We start from the raw sequence: 16,013 nt of genomic DNA, 5'->3' as shown, positions 1-16,013 counted from the left end.
TATGAAATGTTCAGTTGTACCGAACTATAGTTCGAAAATAAGAATAAACGGATAAATGTTAAACATAACCTCCTGAAACCAGTCAACTGTCAAAGTTCAGGAGGTGATTTGCGCTGAATATGAATGAAATCGGTTCAGACCTTGGTTGAAGTTCTTTATATTTAATATACTTGTATTGATTTCTCTGGTTGTCTGTTTCCTCATATGCACAACATATTTTATTTAGCCACTTGGTTGAGATAATTAACAAGATACTAAATATGATTGTAATCCTCTCATGCTTTCAATGTTGAAGCCTATCGCAACATTTTTTAATAAAAAGTTTAGCCAACTCCCGAAAGTATTTTCCCGGCTTTGATCCTTGCGAGGTATATAATGTTCGGTTCCACCCGAAGTTAGACCTTTTTATTCCATCAAGAACATTTCTAACAAAATTATATAATAATAGGTTTGGTTCTAAAAAGCTGTTAGGAAAAAGAATATTGCAAGTTACTCTCACAAAGATTGTGATAAAAAAAAAGTATAGAAACGGAAAACTAGCAGAAACCAGCAAGAAAATTCAAAACAATAAAAATACACAAAATCAAAGCAAATTCGTCAAATATCGCTTGTATACAACGTTCATAGAATAAAAAAAAATGATATGTTTATTACTGTTTATTATTACTGCATTTTTGGTTCAAGTCAATATTTACTGAATATCTATGCGCATTAAGATAGACTTAAATACAACTATAAATGTGAGCTTTACCCTTTGAATAGGATATATTCTTTAAAATCATCCACTTTAAAATTATTGAAGGAAGTTCTTGAATTTTGACTACCCTCTGCGCCGTAATAGACAACCCAAAACTTTTTTAAACTTTCATTTTTGAGAAATCTTAAGAAATGTAAGCGGGAACAACTCAGGAAGTTGTAAGTTCGGGTGTAACCGAACATTTTATACTCTCGCAACTTTAGGCAAAATGGCAAAATTTTATATTAAAGGAAGTTTTGATCCGATTCAACTCATTTTAGACACAAAAACATACTAAAATCAAGAGTTTCATGTATTTATTTTATTATATGAATTTAAATTATATATCTTACACATTGACTGATATTTTTGGTAAAAGGTGAACTTTAGGCACTGGGGTCCACATATTCAGTACCTATTGGCTTGAACACTTTTGTTTCGACTTAGACAATTTTTTGTCACAAGTTGGCATACTTTAACCGTATTATTCGCGCAAAGTTTTACGCCGATATAATCATTGTGGCTTGATTTGCATACGGAAAGTGAAAAAATCAGATGGAATTTAAAATGGTTTTATATGGGAAATAGGCGTGGTTGTAACCCGATTTCGCCCATTTTCGTACTATAACATAGAAATATGAGAAGAATGATATTTACCGAATTTTGTTGAAATCGGTTAAGCAGATCCCAAGATATGGATTTTCACCTAAAAGTGGGTGGTGCCACGCACACTGTCTAATTTTGAACGTGGTTCCCATTAAGTCATCTCACATAATTTATCGTCTGTAATACCAACCGTCTTACGGTACCAAGAAACATGTATACCAAGTTTTAAAAGATATCTCAATTTTTACTCAAGTTACAGCTTGCACGGACGGACAGACAGACACCTGGATATCAACTCGTCTCTACATCCTGCATATTTATATATATAATCCTATATCTAACTCGATTAGTTTTAGGAGGTTGCAAGAGTATAAAAAAGTATTTATTTGATGTACTGATACAAAGACAGTGTCATTATTATCCTATTATCCAAAATTTTACATTATTTCCTGCCTTTAGTTTGGCAAAGTTATATGAAATTGTTATATTTAAATTTCTTCATAACATTCATATCTCTCACACGAATTTTGTCCATATCTTTGCTAACAACAATCCACTGTACACTGCATCCTCGTTTCGAATTTTTAAAAGCAATTTTTTTTTTTGGCAAACTTTAAGGCTCTACCACTTCACAAACGCACTTGATCGTATTAAAAAATATGTGGAAATCGATTTTCATATTCGTGTTTCATAAACAATGCGCGCCCACAAATTTTATAACGGATTTGACTTATTTAAATAAGTCATTCATTTAAAAGTCATCAGGCAGTTAAACAAACTTGATTTTAAATTGAAATATTTTTGAAGAGTAAAATAAGTTTTACATTTCCGATACAAATTATTATTAGTTGCTTACAATTATTTTATAAGTTTATAGCTTTTTATGATTAATATTTTAAGCGGTTTCAAAGATAAAAGAACATAAATATATTAAAAAGACTATGGCAACCAATCGTTTTGAACCAACATCGTAATCAAACATATGATTTCAACCTTGACGTCATTGAACCAAATTCGTCATGCTATATAATAGTTTTGTTCACCGAACGGTTGTTTGTATCACCTAAAACTAATCGAGTTAGATATAAAATTTTATATATATAAATGATCAGGAAGAAGAGACGCGTTGACATCCGGATGACTGTCTGTCCGTCCGTCTGTGAAACTTAGTACACATGTTTCTTTTTACCGTAATACGGTTGGTATTGCAGATGGGCGTAATAGGAATACTTCCACGTCCACAACGTAATTAATGAAAAACAAATAAATTGCCATAACTAAGCTCCACAATAAGATACAAGACTGTGATTTGTTATACAGGATCACATTTTAAAAAGTGGGCGTGGCCCCGACCTCTAATAGGTTTGATGTGCATATCTCCTAAACCACTAAAGATATACTTAGAAAACTCTCTGGGAACAAATGTTTTTAGCACCCCTATCGACATCAAGCAACAATGATTATATCGGCGTAAAAATTTGCGTGATTAATACGTTTGAAGTATGCCTTGTGACAAAAAATTGTCTAAATCGAACTAAAACTGTTCAAGCCCGTAGGTAATGAATATGTGGACCCCAGTGCCTATAGTTGACTTTTTACCGAAAATATGGGTCAACATAGAACAAGGCGGCAAGATCCACAAACAAATCTAAAACGAGTATACCATTTGACTTTGCGAAAGTATAAAATGTTCAGTTACATCCGAACTTGTTTTACATTGGTTCATCACCATTATTATTCTTTCAGGTGGTTTCACCAACCCGCCTTCGCGTACCTGATTGACCCATGTATTCTTCTGATCTTTCTCAAGTTTTTAATTTTTTGCAAATGTATCCCACCAAATGCTCTAGACCGTCGGATTTGAGATCCAATAATTCGTTGTCAGTACTCCGGTCCCCTTTTCTCAGTGCATTCTATATTAAAGGTTTTTTTAGGTCGGCATATACATAGAAGTTGAAGGGCATTATTTGATCGAATAATGCCTCAACTTTTAAAATATTCATTACGAATATTCATCAAAATGATTGAACAAATTCCAAAGCATTTTTAAATCTCTAGAAATGTGTATTTGAACCTAATAACAAACATACACAAAATATATGGTTGTTATTTGAGTTTTGATTGTTATCAAATAACGTCCTTCATCAAAGGTATATGCAAATATAAAGCAAAATAAATAATAAAGCGAACTTGTTAAATATTACTTTTTTTTATAACACATACTTATTCATATCACTCACGTGAATTTTGTCCACATTTTTGTGAGCAATTACCCACTGCACACTTCATAGTCGTTTCGAATTTTCGAACGCGATTTTTAGACAATTTATACTTCTAACACGTTTGAAACACATTTGATATTATTTATAAAATGTGTGAAAATCGTTCTTTATAAACAATGAGCGTTCGCTGCAAATTTACCACTTTTTTTTAACGAATTTGACTTAATTGAATATGTCGTTCTTTCAAATTTCCTCAGGCAATTAGAGTTGCTATGTGTATAGTTTTTTGTTTGAAAATTTTAATTTTATTTAAATTGAAATATAAGGTTGTCTCCCTTCCGCTTTTTTGCTCTTCATTCAATGCTTTATAAAAAGTGTTACAGTGATCGGATTTAGTTAAAATATGCGCCGTTTTGTTCGATGATCTGTTTCCATCTAGACGGCAACTTCATAATACCTTCCTCGTAGAAGCCCCCCTCCTTATTTGCGAAGAATTCGGACAGCCACTTTTCACAAGCCTCTTTTGAGTTCAATTTCACACTACCAAGGGCATTCGCCATGAACAGGAACAGGTGGTAATCACTTGGCGCTACGTCCGGGCTATATGGTGGATGCGATAAAACCTCCCATCCGAGCTCCCGTAGCTTCTGACGAGTCATCAACGAAGTGTGTGGTCTGGCGATGTCCTGGTGGAACACTACACCCTTCCTGTTGGCCAATTCTGGACGCTTCTGGTCGATCGCCTGCTTCAAGCGGTCCAGTTGTTCGCAGTAGATGGTAGAATTAAGCGTCTGGCCATATGGGAGCAGCTCATAGTGGATGATTCCCTTCCAATCCCACCAAACACACAGCAAAACCTTCCTGGCCGACAATCCCGGCTTGGCCACTGTTTGGGACGATTCACCGTCCTTCGACCACGACCGTTTTCGCTTGATATTGTCGTATGATCGATTTTTCGTCACCAGTCACCATCCGCTTCAAGAATGGGACGAGTTCGTTCCGTTTCAGCAGCATATCGCAGGCGTTGATTCGGTCCAGAAGGTTTTTTTGCGTCAAATTATGCGGCACCCAAACATCAAACTTTTTTTTGTATCCAGCCTTCTGCAGATGGTTCAAAATGGTTTGGTGACTAACTCCCATCTCCTGGGCGATGTCACGAGATGCCATATGCCGGTCTAACTCGATGTATTCCATGATTTGATCGGTATTTGTCGTCACAGGTCTTCCGCCGGCTGTCTTATCCATAGTGTCGTTTTCACCGGCTCTGAATCGTCGAAACCATTCCTCCGCGGTTCGAACCATCCCCCAAAACACCATTAATCTCACGGAACGTTTCTCTAGCGGATTTGCCTTTAACGAAGGAAAACTTTAAAATAGCGCGAATTTCGGCGTTAGTGAACTCCATGTTTACACGTCTATAACTGTTGAACGCAATATCCAAACTAATCATGCATAGCGTTGTTTTGTAGGTTATGTCAAGACCTTTCAAATTATGTATAGTGTTGCCAGATACGAGCTCTGTAGCGCTTTGTACATAGCCGCGAAATTCAAAAGACAAAAAAGCCGAAGGGAGATATTTGACAACCTTATATTTTGAAGTCTAACAAATTTTTTTAAAGGTCAAACCATTTCATGACATCTTTGATACAAATTCTTATTAATTACTAACAAGAAAATGACAATTTAATAGTTCGTATAGTTAATAATTTAAGTTATTCCAAGAAATAAAAATATACCAACAAATCTAAGAGACCAATTCGGTTGGTTACCATATTTTTGTTAATATGTTTATGTTCTTGTATATATGAAACCGCTTCAAATATTAATCATACAAAGCTATAAATAAACTGATAATTTATTTGTAAACAATTAATAATAATTTGTATCGGAGATGTTATGAAGTAGTTTTGCATTTAAAAACCTTATTTTATTCTTCAAAAATATTTCAATTTAAAATCAAGTTTTAATTTTTCACAAAAAATTTATACACATTGCAACTCTAACTGCCTGATGACTTTTAAATGAATGACATATTTAAATAAGTCAAATTATATTAAATTTGCGGGCGCGCATTGTTTATAAAAAACGAACATGAAAATCGATTTCTACACATTTTTTAAATAATATCAAGTGTGTTACAAAAGTGTTCGAAGTTAAAATTTTTGCAAACATCGCTTTTAAAAATTCGAAACGAGAATAAAGCGTACAGGAATGAAGGTATTAAAATTTTAAAATTTCGCACAATATGTTTTCCTTGTATATTTCTTAAGACTTATCAAAAATGAAAGTTTAAAAAAGCTTTGGGTTATCTTATGTGACGCAGAGGGTAGTCAAAATTCCAGATTTTGCCCCAATCATTTTAAAATGGATGATTTCAAAGAATACATCCTATTCAAATTTGGTAAGGTTCACAGTCATGGTTAGGTTTAAGCAGAGAACGTAAAATACAGAGAAGGTCCAACTACGGACCCGCGTGTGAATTGTCAAAACCTAACAAAATGCGATGAGCGTGTTTCACCACAGTCGGCTCGGAAGGGGAAATTTTAACAGTGGCGCGTGAACAGAGCTGAGCATTGTATGAAAATTATGCTCAGAGACTTGCGTTGATTTTACAGCCGCTGTTACTCTTTTGGCTTATATTTTTATACGCGTATATGCAATCATATTTATTGATATGAATATCATTTTGCGAATTTTTATGAAAACATGCAAAACTGATAACATTCTAATTAAATTATGTAATTTTAAAAATATTATATATAGTCAATTTGGGAATTTAATGATTTTATTTAGTTTTTACATAATATACTTTCCTAATAGAGATTAAATTTATTACAATATATGTATATGTACATATGTACATCTTTTATCATATTAATCTTATATATAATCACATGTATATCTGCACAAGCACATTTGAATGTGCGGATCCAAAAATTCAAATCATAATTTTATCATAAAACAACACAATATATGTGCGCGCATTGATTTATATGTACACACATATACATATGTATGTATAAATGACATTGCCGAACAAATAATGTATACACAAACCAACCTACATATGTATGTCTATGCGTACATATGTATATATGTCACCCGCAAAAACTACAAACATTGTTCTACAAAAACAATAATCGTCACAAGTCAATATGTCAGTTAAATAGCCGAATCCCAAATTTATAGTAAAATATTATATACAACAACAACATTTTCATTCATGAACGCAGGCGTACTTTTAACAAGCAACTTCGCTTCATTCATAAAACAGATACTCGCACATCCCCCCGAGCATGCTCTTGCCTGCAAAGCGTTTTTTCACGACGATGGCAAAAGCTAAAAATCATAAATTGAACAAATTTCTGATATTCCCTCTAGAAGGGAAAAGTGACAACTCCGCAAATTAGAGTATTAAAATATTTTAGAATAAAAGTGACAACATAGTATATTTGTCGGTTTACAATTCAAGAAACTTCTTAAAGAAAATATTCAATATTCCTTTGATGTATGTATACTGTAAGCCCCGGTTAAGTATCACTCTTCCAATCCCTCTTATCTGCCTCAATTTTTTAAGGACAACGGTAATTTTTTTTTAAATACATAGAAATTATTTTTTTGGTACCACTCGCTTAAGTACCACAATCGCTTACGTACTACAAAGCACAAAAAATCTGCAACTTTGGTTTTGGCACTTAACCGGGATTGACTGTATTTGTGAAAGAATGTAAATATTCGAATTTTTTGTACACACATCTGCCCGTATATATGCACCTGCCTTTATGACTTTGCTTCCATTTATGCATGCCACGTTGTATATGACTAGGGGTTGATTTTGCACTTGCCCATATGCGATATATGTTTGAAAAAGTGTGTATGATTTCCCATGAAACAAAGTCCTTGGACACAGTGACTCTTTGACCATTGGTTGTCTGTGGCAACGGAGATTTCCCATGAAACAATGAGTGTACATATTTACATACATATGTTGCATATAGACAAATAAATAATTATAATGGGTACCTTCATATTTGTTTACATGCACACATAATTATACATATACCAAAAAATCTGACTGAACCCAGAAATCTGACTGAACTGAAGCAGTCCATTAAATAGATAATTGAGGCAATCCCGAATTAGGTGTCGTATGTTCGTGGTTGAGTATGGAAGAATAATTAATTGTTTAAATAAAATAAAATTTTCTATACAATAAAAAAAATATATGTAATGCATTGACTAAAAAGAAATTTAAATAAAATTACTTAACATTGAAATTAGCATTACTTTTCTCAATTAACATTGAAAATGCTCAATTCTGATATTTTTCAGTCCCCTGATGTTAATTGTAGCCATTTGGTGAAACACGCTCATCGTTTTCAGTCCCCTTCCAAATGTGGTGAAACACGCTCATCTTTTTCAGTTCCCCTGCGAAACGTGAAATATTTTGTAATGGCCGCACTGTGAACCTTCTCTATGATATACGTTCTCTGGTTTAAGTCTATCTTAATATGTATTGATATATAGCAAATAATGATTTGAACAAAAAACGCAAAAATAAAAACCAGTAACATAACTAATGATTTTTTTTTTCAAATTCGTCCCACTGTATGTATGACGATGTTGGTTCAATGACATCAACATTATCGTAACCTTTTATTATATAAACGTTGGGCAGTCTCTTTTTTCTACTAGCAGAAATTTCTCTCAACTTCTTACGCTCTCAAGGTTTTTATCTGCGTTTACAAGTATACTGGCTTTGGGGGTTTTCCGCAAATCAAAATACTGTTATAGTTTGAAAGTAAATCTAACCGTAAGGCTAAAATCATCGGCAAATAACTATAAGGCAATTATATAATATATGTACATTCATAAGGACAAGGGAAAGTTTTGATAATTTTGGATTCTATTATTTATTTTCAGAGAGACAAGCTGTCCACAGTGTAGGTTACCCAATCCACAGACTCACAGGTTATACATTGATTTCGATGATACTGCAACCGATATAAAATTAAATGAAATCAAGGCCCAATTGGATTTAACCGAGAAATCAAGAAGTGAACTGCAATTAAAACTAGATGTGACTGAAGGTAATTTTTCTGGTCTTCAAATAATTCTTTCTGAAGCAGAGGAAAAAATATTGGATCTCAAATATAAAAATGATTATTTGAAAGCCCAAAACGACAGCAGAGAGCAAGCAATTGCAAAAGCTGCTGAAGAATCTAAGGAGTTTTTAATTATAATAAGTAGTTTGGAGGACAGTCTTAAAAAGAGATATTAGAAAAAGGAAAACTAGTACTAGAAATGGGAAAAAGAGTCTCAGAATGTACAAGTTTAAATAATGCAAATAATAAACTGGAAGCGTTGGTTAAACGTAATGAAAACTTTCTTGATAACACTCGCAAACAGTACGAAGCAGTAGAAAGTGCACTTAAAATAAAAATAGAGCAGTTAATTGAAGAAATAGTTGCCAAAAGCGCATTAATAGAACAACTAGAGAAGAGAATAAGAGAGATCGGAAGTAATAACCACAATTTCCAAAAATATTCAGACCAGCGAGAAATCCAGCGAAACAATACTTCTGAAATAGTCATACAAAAACTAAAATTGGAAAGAGAATTAGAACAAACTTTGGATAAAATTGTCGAGTTGGACAATAACCACACCAGAGATATAAAGATTTTAAATTTGGAAATTGATAGTTTAAAAGCAGATAACGAGAGAAAGGATAACGAGATTGCAAATAGAAGAGAAGAGCATGCGAAGATGATGACCAGACTTAGTTCCCTGGGCTCAAAAGCAACAGAAATAGCACTTCGTAAACGCATTGAACTTTTAAAGATTAAATTGGAAGAGTCGCGTAGTGAACTCGAAAGCTCTTTTAAAAATTCTAATGAATTGAACCACTGTATCTCAAAGAACAAAGCTGAGAGTCAATTGCTAGAGGGCGCCACCTCCAGTGTGATTAAATATTCGTCTGCAGTTCAACCCCAAAACAATACTACCTCCTCAACGAATCAAATAGAGAGGTTTTATAATAACACAAGTGTTGTTATTAGAGGTGTACCTGACAGGGATATTAAAGATCCACTGGCTGATACAGTGTTAATGCTTACAGAAATTATGAATTTGCCGTGCACGGCTGCAGATATTAAAAATGTATACAAACTCAACCTCACATTTAAATTGAGAAATACTATGCAGAAAGGTAAAACATCTTTAGTTGTAACTTTCACAACTCTTAATCTAAAAATAAAATTTTTGGAAAACAAGTCAAAGTTAAGAAACAGAGCTCTAATAGTTTCAGCATTTATCGATAAGGAAACATACGAGCTTTTTCATTATGCAAAATCATTAAAATCCATAGGTTACCATGTTTTTTATAAAAATAATAATGTATTCGCCCGAGATAGAAACAATTCTGAAACAATAAAAATTATCAGTAAATTAGAAGTTGACAATATTATCAAAAATTCAAATAAACAAATAACCGAAAATCATAAAATGTCATTAACGGAAGCTAGCCAAGAAAGTTTATATAAAAAAGATGGAGATGAAAATGCACAACTCTCTGCTGAAGAATGTGATGATGAATTTTATCGTATATGATATATGGAATATAAATATGTACATACGTATCTATTTAAATACCCCTCGTGTTGAATATGCATATATGATTATGAATAAGTTAGTTAGCACTGTATAGCTAAAAAAAAAACGTGCCAAATTGCCCAGAACGCGTTAATTTTAGTGTAACAATTGTCAAATTACAATTTATTTTACATATATAAATTTTATTCATTAAAGTCACAAATATAATGTTCAATTAAATAAAGTGTTATAATGTTGTATTGCACTCTCGTAATGTAATGGATATGATAGCTCAGTGCGATTCTAGTTTATACCATAACTTTTTTTACAGCACGGTCCGGGGCCAGTTTTTGTTAACAAGAGAAAAGATTTCTTTCAAAGAGAGTAAGACGAAATTGTCGATGTAAAGTCTCTATCCTTTTGATTTAAAGTGGTCGATTAGTTGATAAAGTGTGTTTTCGTGACAATAAGGCGACAAAGGTTAGAATAGTGGGGAAAATAAAACATGAATCGTATATATCATAAAAATAAATAATATTCTATTGCGCATCTATAATTGCGCGAGTACAGCATTCGACAACAGAATACCGAATGGAACTTAAAGAGAGAATATATGGTAATTGTACTGCAGTCAATTGTATACCTAATTGTGCGTGTGTTTCGTATGAAATACTATCAACCCTTGATTCAATTACATACAGGTTGTGATTCTACAAAGCGTGCTTTCTCTTACGAAACATTTTTTTAATCCATAATGTCTAAAATAATTTTTTTTTGTTTTTCTTATGAATTTCCTGTTTATATTTCGATGAATTTTGAAAATAAAACTATTTTTAATCATAAGTTTAAAAAACTAAAAGGGTAAACACTTTTGTATACTAGTAACTCGATACGACACCCTTGGTTTGTGAAAATCAATATATGTATGTTTTGTTTATAATTTTCAGCCGTACACAACTGCACTCTTCGACTGTTTTTATATTCTTGCAACATGTTGCTACAAAGTATAATAGTTTTGTTCACCTAACGGTTGTTTGTATCTCTAAAACTAATCGAGGTACACTTGCGGTCGCGCGGTTTCTTAAATTTTTTTTTTCCGGACTTTTTCGTTCTTTACCTTATTATATGGTAATTATAGTCATTTATTTCCTTTAATTGTTAAAACACAAAATAGCTTTTCCTTGCTTATACAAAAGCGTTCGATTTTAAATTATTAACACGACTAAACTTTGTATTTCAATTTAAAAAAGAAAAGAAAACACTAATAATAATAAATTTAAAAAATTATTAAATTTCATCGCGTGTCACTCTCTTATATTTCGAGCTCATTTTGTACAACTGAAAGTGTTCTATTTTTAATATTTTTGATAAATAACATGTAAATTATGTTATTTATTTCTAAAAAGGGTAATTCAAAAAACGTTCACAAAGATTTTAGTATTCCTATGGTAAAGAAAGAAGTAGAGGTTAGCAGAAAGAACTATGAATTTAAACTCCGTAACCATCAAAATCCATTAATCAAACTCGCTTAAAAAGGAAATATCTACCAGCCTTCTAAGTGCAACGAATCACAAAACGGCTCAACTAGAACCTTAAGCTTGCTTAATTTTAATTAGATTTAAGATTGTATTACATATTGTTAGGCTTTGCACAAACCGATTCAATAAATAAAGATATATTAACAAAATAAAAAAAGAGACATCAAATATTACATACGAGATAGTACGAAAGGGCTTTCTAAGAGCCGGTGCCGAATTGGGACGATGCGATATCTCAGGACCTAATCAACCGATTTCAACCACAATTGGTAGTTAATATTTTCCTGAAATTCCTACATTACAGTGCGAAATCAGATAAAAAACACGTCTCTTTTCCATATAACACAATTTTATATTCCATCTAAATAAAACTTTGCATGAATAGTGCCTTGTCCAATTCGGGCCAAAACTATTCTAGCTCCCAGATACCGAATATGTAGACGCCAGTTCCTATTGCGAACTCTTTATCGAAAATATCGGTCAACCTGTCAGATATATTATTGAAATTCGAAAAGATATTTTCCCGGCTTTGATTCTTGCAAGTTGCAAGAGTATAAAATGCTCGGTTACACCAGAACTTAACCCTTCGTTATATGTTTTAAAGGTTAAAGTGATAAATTTTTCAGTTAGAAACGTTTTTAAAAAAATAAAAAATAAAGTACACATATTTTCTTTACAGATACTCAATGTATTCAAATCTAAACTTCACAAATTAATATAGGCAACTGCTCCTGAGCAGTTTCCTGATTTGGACACTTGTACCAGAGAACGTATATCATAGAGAAGGTTCACAGTGCGGCCATTATCAAAATATTTCACGTTTCGCAGGGGAACTGAAAAAGATGAGCGTGTTTCACCACATTTGGAAGGGGACTGAAAACGATGAGCATGTTTCACCAAAAGGCTACAATTAACATCAGGGGACTGAAAAATAGCAGAATTGAGCATTTTCAATGTTAATTGAGAAAAATAATGCTAATTTCAATGTTAAGAAATTTACGCTTACAGTTTCGTATATTTACAATGCGCAAACGACTTTGCATATAATTTGAAGATATTCTGCCTATACAGGGTAACGAATCGTGCTACAAAATTAAACCGCAATAAATTTCTTTATAGTCAATGCATTACATATATTTTTTTTATTGTATAGAAAATTTTATTTTATTTAAACAATTAATTATTCTTCCATACTCAACCACGCATATGCGACACCTAATTCGGGATTGCCTCAATTATCTATTTAATGGACTGCTTCAGTTCAGTCTGATTTCTGGGTTTGATTTTGTACACCTCTTGCTTGACATAACCCGATAAGAAAAGACCAAGCGGTCGCAAATATTCTTATACATAATATATGTATAATTATGTGTGCATGTAAACAAATATGAAAGTACCCATTATTATTATTTATTTGTCTACATGCAAAATACCTATGTATGTAAATATGTACACTCATTGTTTCATGGGAAATCTCCGTTGCCACAGACAACCAATGGCCTAAGCTCATGTGTTTTGTTTTCTTGTCAAAGAGTCACTGTGTCCAAGGGCTTTGTTTCATGGGAAACCATACACATTTTTCCAAACATATATCGCATATGGGCAAGTGCAAAATCAACCCCTAGTCATATACAACGCAGAGAACGTATATCATAGAGAAGGTTCATGGTGTGCCGATTGTCAAAATGTTCCTCTTGACGGAGGGTTACTCGCCAACATTAGTGCATTTCACCACAAACAAATTATAAGCTGATTTCACCAGAATTTTACCCCTGCGGAGCGCAAAATAGCAGAATTGAGCATTTTGAATGTTAAAAGAGAAAAATAATGCTAAATTCAATGTTAAGAAATGTACGCTTACAGATTCGTATATTTACAATGCGCAAACTAATTTACATATAATACAATTTTAAGATATTCTGCATATACAGGGCGGCTCACGAATCGTGCTACAAAAATAAACCGTAATAAGTTTCGTTTTTAATCAATGCATTACATTAATTTTTTTTTGTATTGTATAGAAAATCTTATTTTATTTTATACAATTAATTATTCCTCCATGCTCAGCCACGCATATGCGACACCTAATTAGAAAATTAATGCGGGCTGGAGGGTTCGTCGGGATTGCCTCAAATATCTATCTAATGGACTGCTTTAGTTCAGTCAGATTTCTGGGTTTGATTTTGTACTCCTCTTGCTTGACATAACCCCATAAGAAAAGACCAAGCGGTCGCAAATATTCTTATACATATATATGTAAGTATATGTATAATAATGTGTGCATGTAAACAAATATAAAAGTACCCATTATATTTTTTAATTTGTCTATATGCAACGTATGTATGTAAATATGTACACTCATTGTTTCATGGGATATCAGAACCATACACACTCTTACAAACATATATCTCATATGGCAAGTGCAAAATCAACCCTTATTCATATACAACGTGGCATGCGTAAATGGAAACAAAGTCAACAAGTCATGTGCAGATGTGTGTACAAAAAATTCAAATATTTACATACGCACTTACGTACATTTTTTGACAAATACAGTCAATCCCGGTTAAGTGCCAAAACCAAAGTTGGAGATTTTTTGTGCTTTTAGTACATAAGCGATTGTGGTACTTAAGGAAGTGGTACCAAAAAAATTATTTCTATGTATTTAAAAAAAAATTACCGTTTTCCTTAAAAAAATTAAGAAAAAAAAAGTGAGATGCAGCAAGCCACAAGCAGATAAGAGGGATTGGAGGAGTGATACTTAACCGGGATTTACTGTTTACATAAATCAGAGGAATATTGAATATTTTCTTTAAAAAGTTTCTTGAATTGTAAATCGACAAATATACTATGTTGTCACTTTTATTCTAAAATATTTTAATACTCATATTTGCGGGGTTGTCACTTTTCTCTTCCAGAGGGAATATCAGAAATTTGTTCAATTTATGATTTTTAGCTTTTGCCATCTTCGTGAAAAGACGCTTGTAGGTAAAAGCATGCTCGGGGGGATGTGAGGGTATCTGTTTTTATGAATGAAGCGAGGTTGCTTGTCGAAAGTACGCCTGCGTTCATGAATGAAAATGTTGTTGTTGTGTGCTATTTGGCTGACATATTGATATATATAATATTTTACTATAAATTTGGGATTCGGCTATTTAGCTGACATATTGACTTGTGACGATTATTGTTTTTGTAGAACAATGTTTGTAGTTTTTGCGGATGACATATATACATATGTACGCATACATATGTAGGTTGGTAGTGGCGAGTGAACAGAGCTGAGCATTGAATAAAAATTATGCTCAGAGACTTGCGTTGATTTTACAGCCGCATGTTACTCTTTTGGTTTATATTTTTATACGCTTATATGCAATCATATTTATTGATATGAATATCATTTTGCGAATTTTTATGAAAACATGCAAAACTGATAACATTCTAATTAAATTATGCAATTTTCAAAGTAATATTTATAGTCAATGTGAAAATAAGAAATACTTTTTTAAATATTTCTCACATACATAAGTGATAATATATGTAAGTACTTTCATATGATTGTATATATGTATGTTATGTGTATACTATATGCATAACATACTATCATAATATACTAAAAGACATAATATATTATAATAGTAATATATATAAATCGTATCTTTCATCATTTAAAACTTATATAGGCATGTATCAAGCACATACATATGTATTTATGTATGTACACCTTCGCGCATTCAAATCACTAGCATGTGCGCGCACTGCTCTACATGTGCATACATACATATTGTGCGCATAACATTGACACACAAATATTGCATACACAAACCTACATGCATATACGTGTACACATGTTAGTATGTCACCACCAAAGACACTAAGCATTGTTTTACAAAAACAAAATCTGAAATAGCATCATAAGTCAATATGGCAGCCAAATAGTAAAACACACAACAACAACATTTTCATTCATGAAAGCAAGCGCACTTTCAACAAGCAAAAAATTCATTCATAAAAACAGACACCCTCGCATCTCCCCGAACATGTCTTTCCTTACAAAGTGTCTTTTCGCGACGATGGCAAAAGCTAAAAATCATAAATTGAACAAATTTCTGATATTTCCTCTAGAAGGGAAAAGTGACAACCCCTCAAATATGAGTATTAAAATATTTTAGAATAAAAGTGACAACATAGTATATTTGTCGATTTACAATTCAAGAAACTTCTTAAAGAAAATATTCAATATTCCTTTGATTTATGCATACAGTAAACCCCGGGTAAGTATCGCTCCTCCAATCCCTCTTATCTGCCTGTGTCTTACTGCAT

At 32.7% G+C, this 16,013-nt stretch overlaps 1 protein-coding gene across 2 annotated transcripts in view; it reads left to right on the top strand.

The window, feature by feature from the left end:
- Positions 1 to 16,013, top strand: part of LOC118681514 (E3 ubiquitin-protein ligase TRAIP-like) — a 43,909-nt gene that overhangs the window by 17,363 nt on the left and 10,533 nt on the right. Inside the window, exon 2 of one of the 2 annotated variants that reach the window (XM_070109941.1) lies at positions 8,488 to 8,955. The exons of the other annotated variant lie outside the window; for it this stretch is intronic. Within the exon in view, the coding sequence (XP_069966042.1) occupies positions 8,488 to 8,845 (358 nt within the window). The 3' untranslated portion in view covers positions 8,846 to 8,955. Of the gene's footprint in view, positions 1 to 8,487; positions 8,956 to 16,013 lie in introns of those variants that run through there. 2 annotated transcript variants of the gene reach the window in all.

Source organism: Bactrocera oleae, chromosome 5 (genome assembly GCF_042242935.1).
Source record: "Bactrocera oleae isolate idBacOlea1 chromosome 5, idBacOlea1, whole genome shotgun sequence".
Lineage (NCBI taxonomy): Eukaryota > Metazoa > Arthropoda > Insecta > Diptera > Tephritidae > Bactrocera > Bactrocera oleae.
The sequence above is the reverse complement of the archived record's forward strand: the minus strand, read 5'-3'. Positions and strand labels throughout refer to the sequence as shown.